The 23,442-nt window shown below is 34.2% G+C and overlaps 1 protein-coding gene and 1 long non-coding RNA gene across 3 annotated transcripts in view; both read right to left on the bottom strand.

Moving 5' to 3' along the window:
- Window positions 1–23,122, bottom strand: part of LOC138311163 (uncharacterized) — a 159,113-nt gene extending 135,991 nt beyond the window's left edge. The window contains exon 1 of the long non-coding RNA XR_011206534.1: window positions 21,223–23,122. This is a non-coding gene — a long non-coding RNA (uncharacterized lncRNA). The remainder of the gene's footprint in view (window positions 1–21,222) is intronic.
- On the bottom strand, window positions 1,265–12,700 carry LOC138310934 (uncharacterized). 2 transcript variants are annotated; one of them, XM_069252264.1, is made up of 4 exons: window positions 12,337–12,700; window positions 4,669–4,741; window positions 3,892–4,101; window positions 1,265–1,486 (listed from the first exon to the last, which is right to left on the bottom strand). In XM_069252264.1, the coding sequence occupies exons 1-4, from the start codon at window positions 12,505–12,507 to the stop codon at window positions 1,338–1,340; spliced, it is 603 nt and encodes a 200-aa protein (XP_069108365.1). In that variant the 5' UTR covers window positions 12,508–12,700; the 3' UTR covers window positions 1,265–1,337. The 2 variants fall into 2 exon arrangements, with proteins under 2 accessions (XP_069108365.1, XP_069108367.1); XM_069252266.1 differs by lacking the exon at window positions 12,337–12,700 and adding an exon at window positions 5,188–5,312.
- Window positions 23,123–23,442: the final 320 nt, after the last annotated feature.

The following is a 23,442-nucleotide window of genomic DNA, read 5'->3' as shown; positions in this document are numbered from 1 at the left end:
GCTAAGTGAATTTCAAATCCTCATTGTTGACTGAAATTCTTCCCGAATAATGTAAACATTCTTGTACCTGGAAGCGGCGTCCAACATCTGTCCAAATAAAAGATTTATAACTCGGATAACAAACTTATGAATAATGCATTTTCTACAATGACAGTAACATATCACTACGAAACGTCATGTTTACGGAAAACTCTTAAATTGAAATGTCAGGTACGTGCATTTCTTCAGCCAGAATATAAGAGAAGAATTTTTGTTTTGAATTAATGGGTTTATGTGCACACATACAAGTGGAAAAAATACTCAAAATAATTAATGTGCATACTACAGAATACAGCGACTTCGCCAACGCATTTTGTTATGTCTCAATTATGTAATATGACCTGGAACGCTTTTTGTATTCATTGTGACTTCGTGACTTGAGGATATCGTAACAAAATGACCGTCTCCACTGGATTTTAACTCATTTTTACGTCGAAATGCAAATTGTGGTAGTTTTATTATAAAACAATTATTAACATGTATTCGTTTGATTCGTCACAAAGTTATAATTAAACGTGGTTCGTCGCTCTACCGACTGAGCAAAAGGGATAACTCCCCCTAGTGCGCAGCTAGAAGGCGACCGTATCACTATGTACAACATAAACCTGGTGCAACTCTAAGTTAGATTACTTTCCTTTGAAAAAATAGCATATAATGTTCATTAATGAGTTGTCAAATGTGAGGCCATACTTCAGAGAAAGATTGAGCAATGGCTGCCTTTATCACATTTATTCACTCCAACAGCCCAGAAGGAGTTATGCCAATCAATATAATTCACCATTTAGATTGGTCTTATGTCTACGAAGGCTTGTGCAAAATTCCATTGAATTCGCTTCAGGAGTTTTTGAGTATAAGTCAAAATTGTTTACGGATACACATTTCACGACGACGAACAAGAGACGATGAGGCTAGACTTTGTCTCAGGTGGTTTTAAAACAGGGCGATCATCAGTTTTCTAGACAAAATTTTGTAATTGTTTAGCACCATATTGCACATGAAATATAAAAAGTGCTTAACCTGAATAGAATGAGGGCATATTAATTTTTTCAGGTATTTACAAAATGTGAATTGCGAAATGGTCGTATTATTCTTTTTAATCCGGAAAGGGCATTAAATAAAATTTCGAATGATTAATATTAAAATTAATCATAACTTTGGAAATTTATGTAATGTTACACCACTTGTAGGATTGGGAATGGGAAGAACAGACTCCGCAACACATATCAATTTTTAAAAAAACTTGGAAATATCCGTGTATTTTATTAATAACATAAAAATCTATACAAACATTGGGGAAATTATGAACAGAAAGTCATTTCTGATCCGAGATAATGTTTTTCACATTTAATCTCTCCGCCTCTCATACACATACATTTATTGACTCCGTCGATCGAGTCAAACATTTCCTGTTCGAAGTAAATTTGGCCCTGGTACACACAGTCGTCACCTGTACAAGAACAAAAATGAATATTAATGAAATACTATACATGTATAATTCAGCTTAATGTAAGGGAGACAACTTCTATAGTCATATCATGATTTTTATTAAAATAAACTTTTGGTAAATGCTTGTAAAGTTGTTTGAGCCCGATAGTGTGAGATCATATTGACAATATTTGTTTCCAGTACGCTCGCTATCGGTTATTGTTGATATATCAAGAAATAAGTATATTTTCCAATATTCTAACTTGAAATTGCATATTATAGCTTTACATGGACTATTCAGAAGGCGGTGCAACGGGATGTAGCGCGCGGGGACCAAAATTAGGTATTTTTTATGGTTTTGTCAAATATTTACCAGATAACTTATACTGTAAATTGGGATATTTTAAATGTGGTCACATTTTGGCTTATTTGGCATTTGGCGTTTGGCACACCAGAATATGACAACGTATTTATTTGTTTGTATATTTTTTACGACCAATTACGTTATTGATCATATATGTGAATATGTACCCTCGGGTAATTAGACTACTGAACCACGTTATGTGATTGGGTGGTGTAGTGGTTTAGCCACTCGCCTTTCACCTAGACGGCCAGAGTTCGATCCCCGGCACGGCCGTGAAAAGCTCAAGGTCACCTGTCGTCGCGCGTTTTAATCCGGGCCATCTAAAGTGATTTGTATAAGTTGTATAACTTGTTTCACATTCGATGTCAAATAAATAAAGTTTATATCAAACATACATTTATGATATTTTCTGTTAACAGGATAACTTATGTGTAAATGTGTCTTTCTTTTATGAAAACGTGTATTAAGATTGCTAAGTATCGATATGGCATCAAATAGAATTTTTAAAAATGTCAGGTTTTTTTATTGGTAAGGGATTTATGCGACGAAAGGCCTGGTGAAATAGATAAATCTTTGGAATTTTTTATCTTTCGTTCCGAACAAAGGAAAACGCCAAAGTTAAACACATCAATATTAAACCACCCTATTTTGTAACCGAAACGCCAAAATGTCCCAATTTACAGTATTCATAGATATTAACCTAAAAATTGTAGCGCACGTTTAGTGTCATTTAAATTGGCATGTGCAGTATTGGAAAAAACACCAAATAAGGTACATTTTATATTTAAAGAAAGACATATTGATTCAAAGAAAGACGTATTAATTTCACAAAAACATATTACTTGTTTATAAATGGATGTCAAATGGATGAAATCAGATCATTTAAAATACTTTGGCTTAGGAAAAGGTAACCTCAGTTATTCACCCGTTTTTTAAACAAAGTTCTCAGGTAGATTTAATACTAATAAATGCTCAGGTTTGCTTTAGTTCCTAAGGTATTAGTTTCTAGATTTCATAAATCGATCCAAGTGTAACTAAATCACAAGTCGCGAGAATAAACTTTCTGTTGTCTAATTAAAAATTACAAGAAACCACTTTTTATTTTTCATTATGCTGACTGTCACATGCATCTAGATATATTGAAAATACTTAATTCATACGAAATTAATCTTCTTTTCTATGTGCCTCCAAATATCAATTTGACAAAAATAATAAATACTGCCCAATTGATTTATTTCATGTATGGAGGATTGACTTGCACTCGCGGTGTTCAATGGTCCGGTATCATAATGGTCAAAAACTTTGCTGTTCGTGAGAAATGTGGATATGCTTCCATGGATATTCTACCATCACGATACAGTATTTCTATCCTTCCTATCGATGTGAAAGAGTCTTATAATATATACCTAGATATATCATGAGCGACACATTTTTACATACGTATCCGGCATATTTACATAGGCAGGTTTCACTATATCTGTAATATATACCTGGACATATTATTACCGACACCTGTCGTATCCACTATATCAGGCCCCGATTTCTCGAAACAAACTTAAGTTAAAATCTGGCTTAAGTAAAAAAAAAATCACATAAGTTACTAAAGGAGAAAAACTTCAGTCTGTACTTCTGTTTCGAGAAATCGGAGCATGTTATATATACCTGGACATATTATTACCGACACCTGTCGTATCCACTATATCAGGCCCCGATTTCTCGAAACAAACTTAAGTTAAAATCTGGCTTAAGTAAAAAAAAATCACATAATTACCGACACCTGTCGTATCCACTATATCAGGCCCCGATTTCTCGAAACAAACTTAAGTTAAAATCTGGCTTAAGTAAAAAAAAATCACATGGGAGAAAAACTTCAGTCTGTACTTCTGTTTCGAGAAATCGGAGCCTGTTATATATACCTGGACATATTATTACCGACACCTGTCGTATCCACTATATCAGGCCCCGATTTCTCGAAACAAGCTTAAGTTAAAATCCGGCTTAAGTAAATAAAAATCACATGGTCTGTACTTCTGTTTCGAGAAATCGGAGCCTGTTATTTATACCTGGACATATTAAGCAGCGGTTGTCTCGGGATGGGATTGGAGGCTTAGAGTCCTTGCATTCCTGAACTTCTGGGCAGTTTTCCGCAAAGTATTTGCAGTACATACAGTCACCGACCCATCCCTTGACACAGACTTTTGAGACCCCTGCTACCTCTACCGGCTCCATGTCACAGTATTTCACACATTTTTCGTACATCCGTGCATAGGCAACTGTAAAACCATAGATATAAATCTTTTAGTTAAATTTCTTCAGTAATCAAGTCAACTGTTTTAAGAATACGCAAACAAATCAAAGAAAAAAGTTAAGTTCAGTCAGCAGTGTGTCAAAGTCATTCTACTAAATACTGTAAATGTAGTAATAAAGCGTATCTATTTTAGAGTAAATGCGAAGGAAGAACATAAATTATGATTTAATAGCGCGGATATCAAGAGCGATCCGGTAGTTCAATAAAAATACCCGTTTACAAAATCTGTCACTTGAATTAAAGCTTCAAATGCAGCGCGAAAACCAAGTACGTCTAAAATATTTTTGGTATGAAATTACGTTATTTTTGCCCTAGACTAATGCACAGGCTTTACTGTTTAATCATTAGATAAAACAAAATAGTCAGAATTTAAAATGAAATATATAAATGAAATAAATGTAATATATTTCAGAATGATGATAGATTTACAAGTGATCACTCAGCAAAACACATATACACTGTACAAAAACATTTTTTAAATTTATTTGTCATGAAACTGAACTTCAAAACAAGTAGCAAACGATAAACTTACCAGCCATTCCTAGATTTCCAAGCATCAGCACGCAAATATACAACGATGCCATCTTTGGATTGTCTTGTCTTTTCTGTAACATCAAATACGAAATGAAATAACGGTTATATCATTTATTAAACAGAGCCTTAAGGCTCTTGACATATCTAATTATTGAACTAGTATGATAATTTTCATGTCACATAGCCACTCACGTAAGGTCCTATCTGTTACATACTAGTTTCGTTTCTATGTAAGAGTGGCGAAATCAGCCCTTGATCATGATGGATATTATAGTGCTAATCATAATGATCATGACGTCAGTATTACCTGTGACGTCACAATAGTAATATTACACGTCTGTCTTACGATATTCACGACATGGCTGAACGGCCAGTTATATGATGATTACCATTCATGGCACTTTTTGATGATACACGTTTCATGCTTATCATATAAGCCACTTATAACCAAAACACTGAACGCGTTGATTGTTGCGCTTTTTCTTCATAAGGCTAGTTGTCTTAATGTCATATTTACATCCAGGTCATTTAAGGACGGCCTTTCGTGTATTTCATGTGTAGTTGTATATCCTGGGAGGATGCTATCTCATCTCACTGAAAAATGCCTCCGTAGACACCAAGCAACACTCCCCCCCCCCTCCTCTTTAGCTTTAGACTTTCACGTGTCTCTGCCAGTGGACAGAACTATTTTATTGACTATGGTACGCGTCGAACAAGGCACAAGTCTAGATCCTTCATCATCCATCAAAAGCTATTTTGTTATTAGCATAATCGACGACATTTCTCCAAAGTGCAATTGTTTAGACAACGTGATGTGTGAAATGATCTATCCAGAATTGAATGGACTCAAAGCTGCACCTTGCTGTACACTTATTATAATTAATTTATTAAAATGAAGTACTGTGTTCAACAGGGTCCCGCTTTGGTCCTTACTAACTTATAACATTACAGTTATACTTTTCAAAATCAAAAAATGTCTGTAATGTGTGTATGATGATATATGTTTGTAATGGTGTAATTTTGTTGGCCCATAGAGGTTCTCATAACCGTGTCTTACTGCACTGACAACGGGTGAAAAAGTTATCCGACTCGACACGTCCCTTCATTACCCTGGATTTTGATAGAACCAATTCTTAAGGTAATATAACTTATGTAAGAAGATGTCTATAAATTGATTTTCAGTTGTGATCGGGGATTTAATATTTAATGAAATCATTTTTTTAGTTGGCTGCCCTGCAGGTACTCGCTTATCTTTTCTTTTTAACGGTCTTTCTTCCTAACGTCTCCTTTGATGACATATAACGTTTGTCCTTTGGTTGAGCTCTCGCCCCTGTGAGGAAGGCTCTGGGTTATGTCCCCTGGCCCAGACACACCAAAATGTATTAAAGTGGTAGTGTCTGTTCGATCCTACTTAGCGTTCAGCATTAAAGCATTGGTTCGCCCGTTATCAATATAATGTGACCGGGTGGAGTGTGTTGTTTGGTGTCTTCGGCGGCATGCTTTAGTGATAAAGCACTATAAAAGGGCAACAGTTCCACTATACAATATTTGCTTGTTTGATTAATTAACGTCCTATTAACAGCCAAGGTCATGTTATGACGGCCTGCCCATTTATTAGATGTGTAGCGTGTATGAAGTGCGAGGTGCGTGTTTTGGGAGACTGTGGTATTTCGTGTTGTGTCTTCTTGTATAGTGGAACCGTTGCCCTTTTTATAGAGCTATATTAATGAAGCCTGCCTCCGAAGGCACCAAGCAACATACGCCACCGCACCCGGTCACATTATACTGACAACGGGCGAACCAGTCGTCCTACAGCATATTTGCTGGGCGCTAAACAGGAGCAGAAACTAACAGAAGACAAAACACGCATATATACCATAGTTTCCCAAAACACACACCGCACACTTCATACACGCTGCACACCGCATACATGGGGTGCGGTCCTTACAAAACCCTGATTGTTAACTTTGTTGTTGTATTTCCGTGAAAGAATGCAACGATCGCGATTTCATTGACAAACAAACAAATTTGTAATTGTATTTCCGTTAAAGAATGCAACTATCGCGATTTCATTGAATCAAACAAACAAATTTGTAGTGTATTTCCCGTGAAAGAATGCAACGATCGCGATTTCATTGAATCAAAAAACAAATTTGTAGTTGTATTTCCGTGAAAGAATGCAACATCGCGATTTCATTGAATCAAACAAACAAATTTGTAGTTGTATTTCCCGTGAAAGAATGCAACGATCGCGATTTCATTGAATCAAACAAACAAATTTGTAGTTGTATTTCCCGTGAAAGAATGCAACGATCGCGATTTCATTGAATCAAACAAACAAATTTGTAGTTGTATTTCGCGTGAAAGAATGCAACGATCGCGATTTCATTGAATCAAACAAACAAATTTGTAGTTGTATTTCGCGTGAAAGAATGCAACTATCGCGATTTCATTGAATCAAACAAACAAATTTGTAGTTGTATTTCCCGTGAAAGAATGCAACGATTGCGATTTCATTGAATAAAAAAAAAACAAATTTGTAGTTGTATTTCCCGTGAAAGAATGCAACGATCGCGATTTCATTGAATCAAAAAAAACAAATTTGTAGTTGTATTTCCCGTGAAAGAATGCAACGATCGCGATTTCATTGAATCAAACAAACAAATTTGTAGTTGTATTTCCCGTGAAAGAATGCAACGATCGCGATTTCATTGAATCAAACAAACAAATTTGTAGTTGTATTTCCCGTGAAAGAATGCAACGATCGCGATTTCATTGAATCAAACAAACAAATTTGTAGTTGTATTTCCGTGAAAGAATGCAACAAAAAACAAATTTTAGTTGTATTTCGCGTGATTCGCATTGAATCAAAAAACCAAATTTGTAGTTATATTTCGCGTGAAAGAATGCAACGATCGCGATTTCATTGAATCAAACAAACAAGTTTGTAGTTGTATTTCGCGTGAAAGAATGCAACGATCGCGATTTCATTGAATCAAACAAACAAATTTGTAGTTGTATTTCCCGTGAAAGAATGCAACATCGCGATTTCATTGAATCAAACAAACAAATTTTGTAGTTGTATTTCCCGTGAAAGAATGCAACTATCGCGATTTCATTGAATCAAAAAAAAAAATTTGTAGAATTGTTTCCCGTGTTGTATTCCGTGAAGAATGCAACGATCGCGATTTCATTGAATCAAAAAAACAAATTTGTAGTTTATTTCCCGTGAAAGAATGCAACGATCGCGATTTCATTGAATCAAAAAACAAATTTGTAGTTGTATTTCCCGTGAAAGAATGCAACTATCGCGATTTCATTGAATCAAAAAAAAAATTTTGTAGTTGTATTTCCCGTGAAAGAATGCAACGATCGCGATTTCATTGAATCAAAAAAAACAAATTTGTAGTTATATTTTCGCAAAAAAACAAATTTGTAGTTATATTTCGCGTGAAAGAATGCAACGATCGCGATTGAATCAAGCAAACAAGTTTGTAGTTGTATTTCCCGTGAAAGAATGCAATTATCGCGATTTCATTAGTAATGTGACCGGAGCTGCCATTTAGATCATAAATACTGCCCACTCACTTAACTTTTAGCTGAATTGTCTAGAACAAGGAGAGCAAAGTATTCCATTCAAGGATAAACAGTAAGAGAACATGCGGCCTTGTTCAGCGGTCACTAGCACAGTTCCCTAACACCAGACCACCGTGTCTTTCGGAAGGAATTTAACAATTGTTGGTATTTACATAAGATTGACTTAAAAACTATTCTTTGTTATGCCAGTGCCATACTATTAACATAAATATGTGGTCGTAGAACTTGTTAAATACTTGTAATGACATTCAGGAATACGTTAACCTTATAAATACTTGTTCTTGACGAAACCTAATTCCGATGCGGTAAATAAGATTTGCATTAAGAGATAATACTTAGCATATCATGACATTATTATTACTAAATTGTAATAAACAATCTTACATCAAAATGTTACAAAAGCAAATTATCAAATTATCAACAAATGCAGTGTTTTAAGAAGAAAACCACGAATTACCAAACGAAACTATTTTGAATATAAATATGATAAAGCAAACCCTATAACTGAAACTTACTTTTATACAAAATGTTTATGTTTGACTCGCAAATATCCTCTTTTAAATGAGCTGCTACAATTAATTAAATAATTATAAGTGATAAGCGCGATGTGCTTCATGGTTTGTTCGTTTGATTAATTAACGTCCTATCCACAGCCAGGATCATGTAAGGTGGCCTCAAATGTATGCGGTGTGTAGCGTGTGTGAAGCATGTGGTGCTTGTTTTGGGAAACCGCGGTATATTCGTGTAGCGTCTTCATGTTTTTCTCTATAGTAGAACTCTTGTCCTTTTTATAAAGCTATATCACGGAAGCATACAGCCGAAGAACCAAGCAACACACCCCACCCGGTTACATTATACTGACAACGGGCAAACCAGTGCTGAGTGCTAAGCAGGAGTAGATACTACCACTTTTATAGTCTGGGTGTGTCTCGGCCAGGGGACAGGAGATTACACTATATGGAAGACATGGAAACCGCTATCACAAGAATTCGTGTTATCATGGAGAGACCGTATTCTTAAGATCTTAGTATTTATATACTGATATTAAGCAATGTAAAGTAAAACGATTTAAAAATAAAACGTAAAATTGATTCAGAGAAATTCGTTGTTGGACAAATTGAATTGTTTTGACATTAAGATTTACACAAAATGTGTCATTTAATAGAATATAACAAAGGAATTATATTGTTGATGCAAACATACGTAGATCAGCTCAATATTAAATTAATGAAGGGAAATAATTCAAACAATTGTACGGAAACATCACACTGGAAACATTTTAACATATATTTGAATATGTATTTTAAACTTTCGCTTGCAAAATTTCATTTTAAAAAGTTCCATGATTTTTATATTGATCCGATCCGGGACATATTGTGCAATTTCTGTGCTATCGTAGATTTTCTTAAGCTCAGCCATTTTAAATATTTTATTACAATAGAGGCGATGATGGTCGCACTAGAAACACTAAATAAGGAAATAGCATGTCGAAAACATATCACCTCTGAACTCGCACGTATTTAGCGATATACTACATGTCTGTCTGACGACATGCATCGGTCCATCATTCGATAGACACAATTAATAAATCAACAGTTTGGTCACAATACATCACCTTGCATAACACCTTGTATGTAAATATACCATTAAGCCATATGCAACGTTCGCGTTAAATGAAATTGATTTATGTGAAGACCATCTAACCAGCAGAATATAAACTGTAGCAATCATTCAATAGACACAATAAATTAATCAAAAGTTTGGTACACAGTACGTCACCTTGTATAACACCTTATATATACACCGTTTTGCCGGGTGTATGTGATGACTTCAGGAGCGCATAATGTATAGTCTTAAACAGTGTTTTGATGAAGAATAATCCCTTACAACATACCCTTACTAATACAATAAAGTCATTATGCCTTTTAACCATTATTACGGACTTATTATTTTTGTCATAATGTGTGATTTCGTTTCCATTTAGATTAATTCTGAACGTGTTAAATTGATATCAAATGTTGACTCTAAAGACATATCTACCTTTGTGTGTTAAATTAAAAATCTGGTCAAAAACTATGTGACCGAATTCTTTAAACAGAATTATAGCTAGGTAGTATGGTTTCGTCCATCATAATTTATCTTAAAGATGTCTTTACCGGTATCTGATAACGTATTGCCGTGATTTTGTTATAGGGTAATATTTTCGCGATTGTGCGAAACTCCGAAATATTCGCGAAAATTTGATCCATGGAATAACAAGAAGTACATTATATGTAAACCCATATCGGGAAAAAAATACTTCTAGACTTTAATAATCTCGACTTATGAAAGACAGTATATATTTGTCTCTCGTAAAAGAGAAGAGTATTTAATAAATACAAAACACGGTTTAATACTTTATCACCACATTCTTCACGTCTTTGTGGATAGCATGCTTATTTGTTGAGTGATAAATAGGGGTTTAATGTCCTATAAAAAGCTAAGAAGGTCATCCAAGGTCAGCTTCCCATGTATGCAATGTTGCGCGTGTATGTTTTGGGAAACCGCATTAATGGAGGTTCTTGTCAATAATTGTTGCTGAAATATCCAATATTTTGGTACAGATATACCTTATGTCCCTAGTATTTGCTATGACTATTTTACACAAGTTACCAATTCCTTCTGCCGATAGGTTACCTTTACTCTATTCAGTTTTTCAAAAGGGAGACTTTCAAAAGACATTAAGTAAAAAATAAAAACCTAAGTGCTAAAGACCGTTTTAAACTTTTTTAGACTTAAGTTTTTTCGAGAAATCGGGGCCTGAAATTATACGCAATTATATATGGCGTAAAAAAACATCGACGCCACTATGTTCTCATTTCTCATCTTTTCTCAATTCAGTTTCAAAAAGACTGATTAGATTTACTTATAAACAGCCAGTGTCATTCATAAGACATAAGTCAAAAACTAAGTGCTCAAGACCGTTTTAAACTTTTTTAGACTTAAGTTTTTTTCGAGAAATCGGGGCCTGAAATTATACGCAATTATATATGGCGTGAAAAACATCACCGCCACTGTGTTCCCCTTTTAATCACAGTTGTCATGAATGACATATTAGACATTCAAAATGTTTGATTGTGATCGTCCATGTCACGAATTGATCAAAATGAAAAAGTCCCGAGCATCATAAAAAACTTAAAAAATTTAATTTAACAAGCATAGATGTATCCGGCAAAAGTCAAACCTTTCATAAAAATAATTAAATAATATTAAAGATGCTCCATCGCTGACAGAGCATAAACGATACTCGTCATTTTAACAATATTTGTGTTTAATCGTATGTATATGTGTCAAATTAACACAAAAAACAAGATAAAATGATATATTTTTATTTTAGTGCATGCGTAATCAGTACTTCATTCCATATATGAAATAGTGCCAGGGAATTTTTTCGGGATGCAATAAACTATTTTTTATATTTTTATCTTTAAGTAAAATTAGAAGCTCAAACTTTTCAATGGTGCTAATGGTGTATAGAAAGTAACTTTTGCAACCGAAGAAAAAAAATTGTCTACTCCTGTATTCGACAAAGAAAAAATACAATTTTGTCAGTGGTGGAGCATCTTTAAATCATAATATATTTGCACTTTCTAGCGTTCATGACGATGAAGTTTTAATTAAAAAAAATTACATTTTTGAATCAAATCAGCATGAATGAGTGGAATTGTCCCGCAGATAAAAAAGTGCATTTTTTAAATGAAGTCTTTTGCACAGTAAAATATTCATATTAGGATAACTTACATCAGAGTTAATAGAGTAAACATAGAATTCATCAAATCTTTTCCAATAATTTAAATGCAATAATGAAAATTCACATTTCTGGAAGACTTTAACAGCAAAAAAAATCTTTGCATTTTTCTGGACGTTACTACATTAAAATATTCATATAGTGAAAATTCACATTTTTGAAGAGCCTGCATAGAAACATTCAACAACGAAATAAATGGAATTCATGAAATCATTTTTCTGGATATTATGACAGTAAAATATTCACATGAGACATAATATAATTACAGTTTCTGTGCATTACCTTACAGTGCTGTGGTAAAGTCCTTAGAATCCTCTTGCCCTTACTGTATTTCCATATCTGAAGCATAAAACCTAAGTTCCAAACATATATACGCCGTATGGTTGGCTCCTCCCGACCTTTATTATAATTTTGAGAATTAATCAAACTGAAGACTTCTGTTTCCAGATTCATTAAAAATTCAGTGTCCTGTCTATGTAGTTGTTTTTTTGTTAACTTGACATTTACTATGTTTAAAGGTTGATGTGACAACAATCACATCGTAAAATATATGTACTTTTAACGGAATTTCACTTAACCTGTTGTTCGTCAGGTCACCAATATTGTCATGATGCTGAGAAACAAAAGAATAAATATTCAAATCTGGGTTATAAATCACTCTTAACCAGGTCGTTAAGTTAAGGAAACTTACACGTTAATACTCTTTCAAAAAATTTAGATCCAAATTTTAAAAGTCTTATAACATCTTCTTGCAATTAAGTTTATTCGAAACTTTAATAATGGTGATTATAACATACTCAGCTGACCATGTAAAGGATCAAATGGTCAAATATGAATATGCAAATTTTCAGGTGATGATTGACGCGACACGAGGTGTTCTGAAGAAAGAAGGCCACATGACATATATGGTCGTATTAAAATAGTAAACAACGCTTTTGTTTTATAAAGCGCACGATTTACATAGAAATTATTCCGGCATGATAAAAAAACAATGATTCTCTAATATGATTTAAAGGGGACCAACCATGAGCATAAAACAGTAGAGATACAGTCAACTATCATGAAAGGCAATTAAAGCGTCGACATGAGGGGAAATAATTAGATGGTATATCTACCAAAATATCTACCAAATATGGTTGGTTATATTAATCGTCCCTAGGATAATGTAAGAAGTGGGACGAATGGTTTGCCCGTTGTCAATATAAATTTCGTTATCTTTGACAGCATACTTCAGTGATATATGATATAAATGTGAAAAGAACAAGAGTTTCACTATAAGAAGAGACACAACAGAATGATACCCAAGCCTCCTTAAACATACATACATTCACACGTGACCCGGATGTTAATAGGACGTAAATCCAATTAACAAAACCATGCCAAAGGTATGTGCTCCTCAATGCACTGTGTTTTGAGAGGCTGTGGTGTATTTGTGTAGTGAAGCAATGTATTACTTGCCAACCGCCATAATATCAACGCGGCTCTACATGTAAAGCGTAAGAATTGCGCCTATTACTATCGCTAAAGTTGACTAAACGTAGTGTCTTTAATTCCTAACGTCACCGCCTCACTTGTGGGCACCGGTTTAGCGCTTGCCGTTTGCGATGTTGACTCTAGATTTTGTCCCCGGGCAGAGACATACCATACTCCATAAAAGTAGTAGTTTCTGCTCCTGCTCAACGCTTAGCATTTATGGAGTGGGACGACTGGTTCTCCCGTTGTCAATATAATGTGACCGGATGGGATCTGTTGCTTGGTGTCTTTGGCAGCATGCTGCAGTGATAAAGTACTATAAAATCCCAAGGATTCCCCTCTGACAAGAATACACACCACGAATATACCACAGCTTCCCAGAACACGCACGTCGCACCTCGCATACGCGAGACACCACATGCACGAGAGGCCGTCCTGAAATGCCCCTAGCTGTTCCTAAAGACGTAAATATAATTAAACAAAGCATTAATATATACGTAGAAAACGACAGTATTTAAACCAAAGATGTGTTATGATGTTTGAGTTATGTTAAGATCATATTGTGGTTTACGGCAAGGGGACGAGCTGAGAGCTAACTTTATTGTTATATAAATATAAATAGAGAATAAATATTCGGAAATAAAAATGGCTACAACTACTAATCTTGATTTTATTACAGACACATAAATGTATATTTGAATATTTTGAAGTCTGACACTTTCATCCGTTTAGACTTAGTATTTTCCGTCCTTGGTGTATTTCTTTGCTATTAAGTAAATGGTTAAGAGGGACTAGCGTTTCAATCGAACTATCACAATATTAAAGAAGATTCTACCCACTCCCATCTTTCTGTAAATTTCCTGCGAAAATGCAAAGTAAAGTAGCTTATTTCAGAGGAGTAATATGTAACATTTTATTAAGAAAACAAAAACAAAACAATATTTTATTAAATGAATAATTCATTTGTTAGATTAAAATAAATTCCACGCTGGAGGACACACCGGATATGTCAACTAAAAATTTTAATAATATATAAAGAATTGTCAGATGGAATATTTGAATGCTGTAAAACACATGTTATTTAGATACGTGTTAAGAATCATTTTGTATTCCACAGATAGAATCCCATAAACGTCATCTCTTGCGCTACCGAACAACTCCGCTATGAGGAAATGCGCTGCATATTGACACTTAAATAAATAAAACGACGAACGTTTAAACAGACCACCTTGACTTTGGATATTGTGAAGTGAAAACAAGATTTAATATTCCGAATACGCTATTTGTAGACATATTAATTATCTACAAACTACTTAGATGTTTGTGTTTTTGATTATATTAAAGTCCTATTAACAGACTTTGAAATTATCTCATACCTACACGTTTATTACTGGCTGGTCCAGGACAATACACTCATGTCGTCTGAAGCTGTATTGCATGGACCCATGCAATAAAGCCTCGTGACGTCACAGCGTCAGACGATTCACTATTTTCTTGGTGCAATTTTATCCATTTTTCAGGATACAAACAACGGGATTTTCATTGAAAATATCACGTATATTTTCATGTATAGAGAATTGACTTGCAGTCGTGTTTTTTTCGAATTTATTTCAAAATGGCGGAAAATAATAGTAATGAAATTACAATAAAACGTTGAGGTATGAGTGAAAAATACTCTTTCACACGTTGATATGAAGGATAGTGATATTCTACCCTCGGGATCACAAAATGTTATAAAACCTTCGGCAAGCCTTGGGTTTCACATCATTTTGTGACCCTCGGGTAGAATATTCCTATTCTTCCTATCTACTTATGAAAGAGTCTTATAATATTGGGAGGCAATGGTATAAATCTTGTTAGTCTCTTTGCAATTGTAGTAGAATGTTTTAAAGACAACAAATAAGCAAACCTAAAATAAGAAGCCATTTAGGTATAATCCTGTTTTGTCTCATTGCAATGGCAGAACATTTTTGTCCTTTTTAAAGTGCTGTCATACTGAAGTATGCCGTCAAAATCAACCCAAAACAAGCACATCCTGTTTCTACTTATCGCCTAGCATTAATGGAGTTGGTCGACTGGTTTGCTTTTTTTGCATTATAATGTGATCAGGCGCTGCACACTGTTCAGTGTCTCTGAAGTAATGAAATATCTCTTTCAAATAGGCAATATTTCCTACACTTATGTATAACGGTATAAAAATCGCAATCTAAAACAATAAAGTTACACAATGTGGTAAATAAATGTCTGTATGTTTCGGGAGGCTGCAGTATAATCGAATTGCCTCCTTTTTATAGTGTTATCTCACAGAACCATACCGCAGTCGTTCCACTCACTTAATGCTGAGAGCTAAGCAGGACACGTATGTCTCGACCAGGGGAAATTTCAGATATAAGCCCTCTTCACAGGGGTGAACTCTCAATTGAAGGCCTAAAGTGAGGACACGAAACAAAATGCATACCTATTACAAGTCATCGCGGCTTAATCACATCGAATTATTAAATGTAAAAAAGGGGGGAATATTATAAATGTATTTATGTGTACTTGTGGTCAATATATAGATAGCATAAACACATGTTTTTTTAAGCTCTTTTTCAAATCATTGTGTACAAACGTCCACAATATAAGATAAAACAACAAATCAATTAGCTGCAAAAATTAAGTCAGTTCAATAATGCATTTCATTTTATGCACGTATGACAATCATGCCGTTCTTTATTTTGATCTATTGTGATTGTATAATTGTTTTTGCCTTTTAATCTTCAGTGAGTCTTTGCAAGAAGACTTAATTAAGATGAATCCGATTTTAATGAAGATAAGTGTGACATTTGCTGATTTAATTTCGGAATTGAAAGGCCGATTACATTTCCGTAAGATTTTTTGTAACGTCCATTTCAAAAGAAAATAAGCCTGATTGATGCGAGATTGTGTTTGTTTTTACACCTTTAACTCTTACTTGCCAAGTTTAGAATGTAATTGACATTTAAACATTGACAAATATATGAACAAAGCTGCCAACATCAAACAAATATTTCAAACATAATGAAATTGCTTTTCAGTTTTTTCATCTATTTACATTTCAAAGGCATTAGCTGTAATTAAAATACATCTTTTACATTTATATTAATTTTAATTTTATAAGGAATTGGAATTGAATCATCTTTAAAAATTCAGAACAAAAGCTAAATATAATTTTCAAACATAGGAATCGAAAAACAGAACAAAAATATTAAAAACTATTTCATAATTATATAGCAATAACACTAAAAGCCAATATTACTATACATTTGTTTAATTTCGTAATGTCAAAATATCGCGAATTATCAATTTATAAAGTAATGAACTCTACATTTTAACATTTCATCATGAATATATTCTTTCCGTTTTATTCGTGAAGTTCGCGGAAGTCAACTTGTTAGCCAGTTAATTTCGTAATTTTTATTTCAAAACAAGTTCGCGAAGATTAACGTCATATTCTATGGTCATTTAGGGACGGTCTCCCCTGTATACAGTTTGCTGTTTCACTGGATGCCTGTATTTTTCGGGAGAAATATTGGTACCATTCCAGTCACCAGTCAATACATTATATATGCAAGTAAATATGATGTATTTAATGACTCTATAATGACCCTAACTGTAATAAAAAAATTGCCTTTAAGCCCAATCAACCAATCAGCTTTTCCAGTATGATTTGTCAGGATAAAAGTGGTAGTTTCTGCTCCAGCTTAGCGCTCACCGCACAGGGAGTGGGACGACTGGTTCTCCCGTTGTCAGTATAATGTGACCGGGTGGGATGTGTTGCTTGGTGTCTTCGGCGGTATGCTTCAGTGATAAAGCACTATAAACAGGGCAACAGTTCCACTATACAAGAAGACACAACATGAATATACCGCAGTCTCCCAAAACATGCACCTCGCACAACATACACGCAACAAACCGCATACATGGGAGGCCGTCCTTACATGACCATAGTTGTTGTTAGGACGTTAATTAATCAAACAAACAAACAAACTAGAAACATATATTTAGGCAGTATTTTATAAAAATAAAAAAATGGAATAGTATTTTATTTCTTCTATAAATTATTCAGTTACTTTGATAACAAAACAAAACATCTTTCTTGGAAAATGATACGATTTCACAATAGGATACCATTTTACATATTTAAGAAGCCACCACAGACGAAATGTATCGACGCCCACATTGACCACTCAATTATACATACAATTTTAAATTGCCAAACAAAACATAAATATAATGTGTGTAATTATCAATGAAACGTAAGAGTTGTTTCCCTTATATGATATATAATCTGTGAAATGTACGTTAAATGGCAATATCAATGTCAGATACATTGAATTAATTTGCATGTTAATGCGAGTCTAAGTACAGATATGTGAACTGATTATTATATACTACATTTAAACGGCTGTTTTATGTTTTCTTCAAATTGATTGTAAGTTTAATACCCGAGGGAAACAGTTTATTATTTTGCTATGACATGCAAAATAAAAGATTGCTAATCATCAGGTGGAGCTGATTAAATTCATCAACGTGAAATCTTATAGACTATGAACAACATCTTTGTTAGGAAAGGGCTATATAGGCCAAGCCTGTTCCCAAATCCTTGTGATTTAGTCAATAAAATTGGTTGAAATGAAATGAACAACATCTTTTTAAAACAAATTAACGTACAATCGGCAATCGTCAGTTTCTTACGTTAGCTGACATAATAAGATAATTAGGTTTTCCTCCCAATTCAATGTACCAAAATATATAATAGAACATATCTTAGACTTGTTAGTTTTCAACTTAGACCGAAATGCTGCAACATGTACGTATTTCGCACAAAATATAAGGATTGCATTAAAAATATTCTATTTGATATACTCGTTATCTTGATATGACATACTACGTCATTGAATCCGCTACAATTTGGATTTGGTTTATTAGTTTAACCTCCTATTAACAGCGAGGGTCATTTCATTTAAAGATGTGCCAGGTTTGTGGGTGGGAGGAAAGCTGGGATACCCATTGAAAAACCAGCGGTCAGTACCAGACAACTGTCCCATATGGGAATCGAACTCCCAATCTAGAGGTGGAAGGCTTGTGGTAATATGTCGGGACATCTGAATCTCTCAGCTGCCGTAGTCTACTTCAGTAAGATAGCACTACAAAATGTATAAGGTGACACAACATGAATATACCACAGCCTCTCAAACATTCCACTACATTGCATGTTGAGAAGGTTATCTTTAGGTGACCTTTAGTGTTAACAGGGCATTGACCGTGCATTCCATTGGCGGATTCGAACCAGTTGTTCTAAAGTCATACGGCACATGGAATACATTATATGAAAGGTACACTTCGGATATAAAAAGCAAACTTTTACAGGTGTTCGCAAAAATGAATATAAAAGTAATTCCTTAATAGTTTCGGTTGCATAGAAATCAATTAAAATTAGTAAGCTGGTTGCTCATTATAATTGACCTTGTGACGATCTGTTTGTCCTCTATCCAAAGGACTACATAATCAACATAACGAATTGATATTCTTTAGTCGTATAATAAATTAGTAATACATATGTTTGCTTTTAAAGTGATGTCTTTAATTTTGAAAACAGAATTATATTTTGATAATTACTATGATTATGTGATATCAGAGCATTTGCTTCCTGAAATTTAAATATTTCGTCTAACTGAAGTTTTTTTCTCTATTTGACCAATAGATTTTTTTTTCAAATGCATAACACTTGAATATTTTGTAATAAATATGTCAGCTAAAAGACATCTTGGGATGGTTAATTTTTACCCTATTCATTGTTTGTCGAAAAAAACGGTATGAAATATATATATGGCCACCTGCAGTGTGTTTTAACATTAATATCATAAACATATGTTAAATAGAATTAAAAGCAAGTTTATTAAATCATTTGAACATAATTTGCATAAAACTTCTTTAATAAATTAAAATATTATTTAAATTAGAAGTTTAGTTTACATGTCCTGTCATAGATAAAATGTTATAGATTAAAAAGGCTTGATTTATGCTTATTAGAACATAAATTACAAAAATTTGGAATTTTGATTAATAAATTACAAAAAGTTGTGAATATTGATCCATAAATGCAATATACAGCAGTGAAGTGATATCAATAATTGATATGAATAATGACAATGCCTAAACTTTTTAGGAATATTTATGAATACACCTCTTTTTGATGCACGCGCAAAGAGCGCTTGACTGTTATTTTCAATTTTTTTTTCTTATCGTCACATTTTGACACCTGAATCTGACATTTTGGGATCACGTGACAAAGTACGTTTCTCGTTATATATCTACATGAGTCATTTACGGTAGATATTTATCTGTTTATATTTGGTTATATCCGGACTTGACCCACTTGTTCTAATTAAAGAATAAACGTCGTGTATACATTTTCCCCAAAATATATGAATTTATTCCTGAAATGACACGTGTCCTTCAATGGTATTTGCGTCTTCCCCATATTGGCCCCTTGACCTGGATTCGGGCGTTTACCTACTTGATTAAGGCTCGAGGTTTGCCCCTGACTAAGACACAAAGTCTATCCATATAAAAATTCACCAATACAATGATTTATTAAAAAATGTCAAAAGAAGACAAAACACGTTTTAGCAATGAATTATGTAGAGAAAAGGATGTCAAAAGAAGACAAAACACGTTTTAGCAATGAATTATTTTTTTCCTCGAAGCTGGGATTACTGAATCACAGAAAATGATTACATGTGTGTAAGGTTTGGGCCATTTTCGCTACAAATCTTTTTAATTATGTGTTAAGAAATTTAGTTGTTGAATATTTTGTATAATCCTGAATTTTACAGTTGTTTTAAATTTAGTTGTCGTGGTATCCATCAGAAATATTAATAAATATAATATTTTTGCTCATTTTAATGTATGAAATAATACAGTGCAATCTTGAACCAACTTAATATTTACAGAAAATGTGTAGGCACTAAAGATACTGAAGAAATAGACAAAGTTTCATATGCCTAATGGTTTCGAGATAAACGGCAAACGTCGTCATTTTATCACATTTGCATAATTTATGCACTTCAACTACAGTTGCAATGATGCTAATCCAATCCAGGATGTAATAGATATCGAAAATTCAATAATCTTATGACACGTTTTATAAAATATTGAGTCTCAAATCATACACAGTCCTTTTTAGGATTTCTACCTTAGTCTCTGTAAAGTTAACTACAGAGAATCTTTTAAATTATTGTACTCGTAAACAGACGTTTGAATGTGGAACGATACTTTACTATTAAAACTGCTCAACAATGTTTGCAAGAAAGCGTATCAATATTACAATGAAGTAAAATAAAGCATTGGATCGGTGCAGTTACCCTATATAATTGCATACTGTTCCATATCTACTTGGATCTATAGGTCATCAAATCGTATGATTGCGGGATATTTTCCACAATATTTGCTGTGAACAGTGTGTATCTTGGAAGCTTGTTTGTTTGTTTGATATAATTAAGGTTCTATTAACAGTGAGGGTTATGTAAGGACGGCCTCCCATGTGTGTTTTGTGAAGCGTGTATGAAGTGCGCGTTGCGTGTTTTGGGAGACTGCGGTTTGTTCGTGTTGTGTCTTTTATAATGAAACTCTTGCCCTTTTTAGGTCACCTGAGACGAAGTCTCAAGTGACCTATTCTAATCGCCTTTTGTCCGTCGTCGTGCGTCGTGCGTCGTCCGTCGTCCGTCGTATGTCCGTAAACAATTTACATTTTCGACTTCTTCTCCAAAACTGCTGAAGCAATTTCAATGAAATTTTGCACAAACCTTCTAAGGCATAAGGCCAATCAAAATTGTGAATTATATGGTCCCCACCCCCCAGGGGGCTGTGGGAGGGGCCAAAAGGGGTAAAATTGAGTAAAATTTCAAAAATCTTCTTCTCTACTCACAGATGTGGTAGAATCAAATACTCTTCACAGATAGAAAGGTCTTAAGGTCCTCTACAAAAATTGTGAATTATATGACCCTGGGGTCTCTAGTTTCCTCCTGGGGAGGGGGTTAAGTTTACTATACTTTATCTTGAGAAAACACATTTTTGCGCATTATTTGGTCATTTGTAATAGGAAATGAGTCAAATGTTGTCAGAATTATCAGTATGAGATGGCCATTTAATCCTATTAACAAATTTTCTATAACTGACCCCCAGGGGCCTTAGAGGCGGGGTCAAAAGGGGTCAAATAGGCTAAAACTTCAAAAATCTTCTTCTGAAATTCTGGATATGGTAGAATCAAATACTTTTCATAAATAGAAAGGTCTTAAGGTCCTTTACAAAAATTGTGAATTATATGACCCTGGGGTCTCACGTTTCCCCCTGGGGAGGGGGTCAAGTTTACTATAGTTTATATAGGGAAAACACATTTATGAGCATTTTTTGCTCAATTTTCATTGGAAACGAGTCAAACTTGGTTAGAATTATTAGCCTGAGATAGCATTTTAATATCATATCCACATTGGTTCTGGCCGACCCCCTGGGGGCAGAGGGGCGGGGCTAAAAAAGGGTCAAATAGGCTAAAACTTCAAAAATCTTCTTCTGAAATTCTGGAAATGGTAGAAACAAATACTTTTCATAAATAGAAAGGTCTTAAGGTCCTTTACAAAAATTGTGAATTATATGACCCTGGGGTCTCCTGTTTCCCCTTGGGGAGGGGGTCAAGTTTACTATAGTTTATATAGGGAAAACACATTTATGAGCATTTTTTGCTCAATTTTCATTGGAAACGAGTCAAACTTGGTTAGAATTATTAGCCTGAGATAGCATTTTAATATCATATCCATATTGGTCCAGGCCGACCCCCTGGGGGCAGAGGGGCGGGGCCAAAAAAGGTCAAATAGGCTAAAACTTCAAAAATATTCTTTTAAAATTCTGGAAATGGTATAATCAAATACACTTTATAGATATGAAAAGGTCTTAAAGTTTGTTTATAAAAATTGTAAATTATATGACCCTGGGGTCTCCTGTTTCCCCTTGGGGAGGGGGTCAAGTTTACTATAGTTTATATAGGAAAAACACATTAATGAGCATTTTTTGCTCAATTTTCATAGGAAATGAGTCAAACTTGGTTAGAATTATTAGCCTGAGATAGCATTTTAATATCATATCCACATTGGTCCTGGCCGACCCCCTGGGGGCAGGGGGGGGGGCTAAAAAAGGGTCAAATAGGCTAAAACTTCAAAAATCTTCTAAAATTCTGGATATAGTAGAATCAAATAATTATAGATGGAAAGGTCTTCAGGTGTTTTATAAAAACTGTGAATTATATGATCTTGGGGTCTCACGTTACCCCCTGGGGAGGGGTCAAGTTTACTTTAGTTTATATAGGAAAAACATATTTGTGAACATTATTTGCCCAATTTTCGTAGGAAATTAGTCAAACTTGACTATTAGAATTATTAGCCGAAGATATAGCATTTTAACATCCATATCCGTCCTCGATGACCCCCTGGGGGACCAGAGGGGCAGAACCAAACAGGGTCAAATTGATTAAAATTTCAAAAATACCTCTAAGTTCACAGGTTTGATGGAAGCAAATACTCTTCATAGTCTAAAAAGGTCAAATTTATAAATCACTGACCAACTTCAAGGCCCAGCATATAGTGTTTATAATAGTCAATGCCAATCTGATTGAAATACAGATCCTTATAACCACTCCGTTCTATATAGGATCTGACAATACCCGATATGGGGTCACGTTCGGATGACCTTTTACCACGTGTATTCCAGATCAAATACATTTTCTACACATTTCTACGTAAATTGTTAACGCCATTTCGTCCCAGAAAGCATATACATTTAGAATTGTTGTGCACTTTGGGCGAGATGACTACATACACGAAAATTATTCGGACAGTTTTT

Source organism: Argopecten irradians, chromosome 16, assembly GCF_041381155.1.
Source record: "Argopecten irradians isolate NY chromosome 16, Ai_NY, whole genome shotgun sequence".
NCBI lineage: Eukaryota > Metazoa > Mollusca > Bivalvia > Pectinida > Pectinidae > Argopecten > Argopecten irradians.
This window is presented reverse-complemented; position numbering and strand designations above follow the sequence as displayed.

Coding starts and splice junctions, on each gene's coding strand:
- LOC138310934 (XM_069252264.1), bottom strand. CDS start 12,507: ATGAATCTGGAAACAGAAGTCTTCAGTTTGATTAATTCTCAAAATTAT. Junction 4,102..4,668: donor TGGAAATCTAGGAATGGCTG/GTAAGTTTATCG, acceptor ATGGTTTTACAG/TTGCCTATGCACGGATGTAC. Junction 1,487..3,891: donor CCGCTGCTTAATATGTCCAG/GTATAAATAACA, acceptor GTTCTTGTACAG/GTGACGACTGTGTGTACCAG.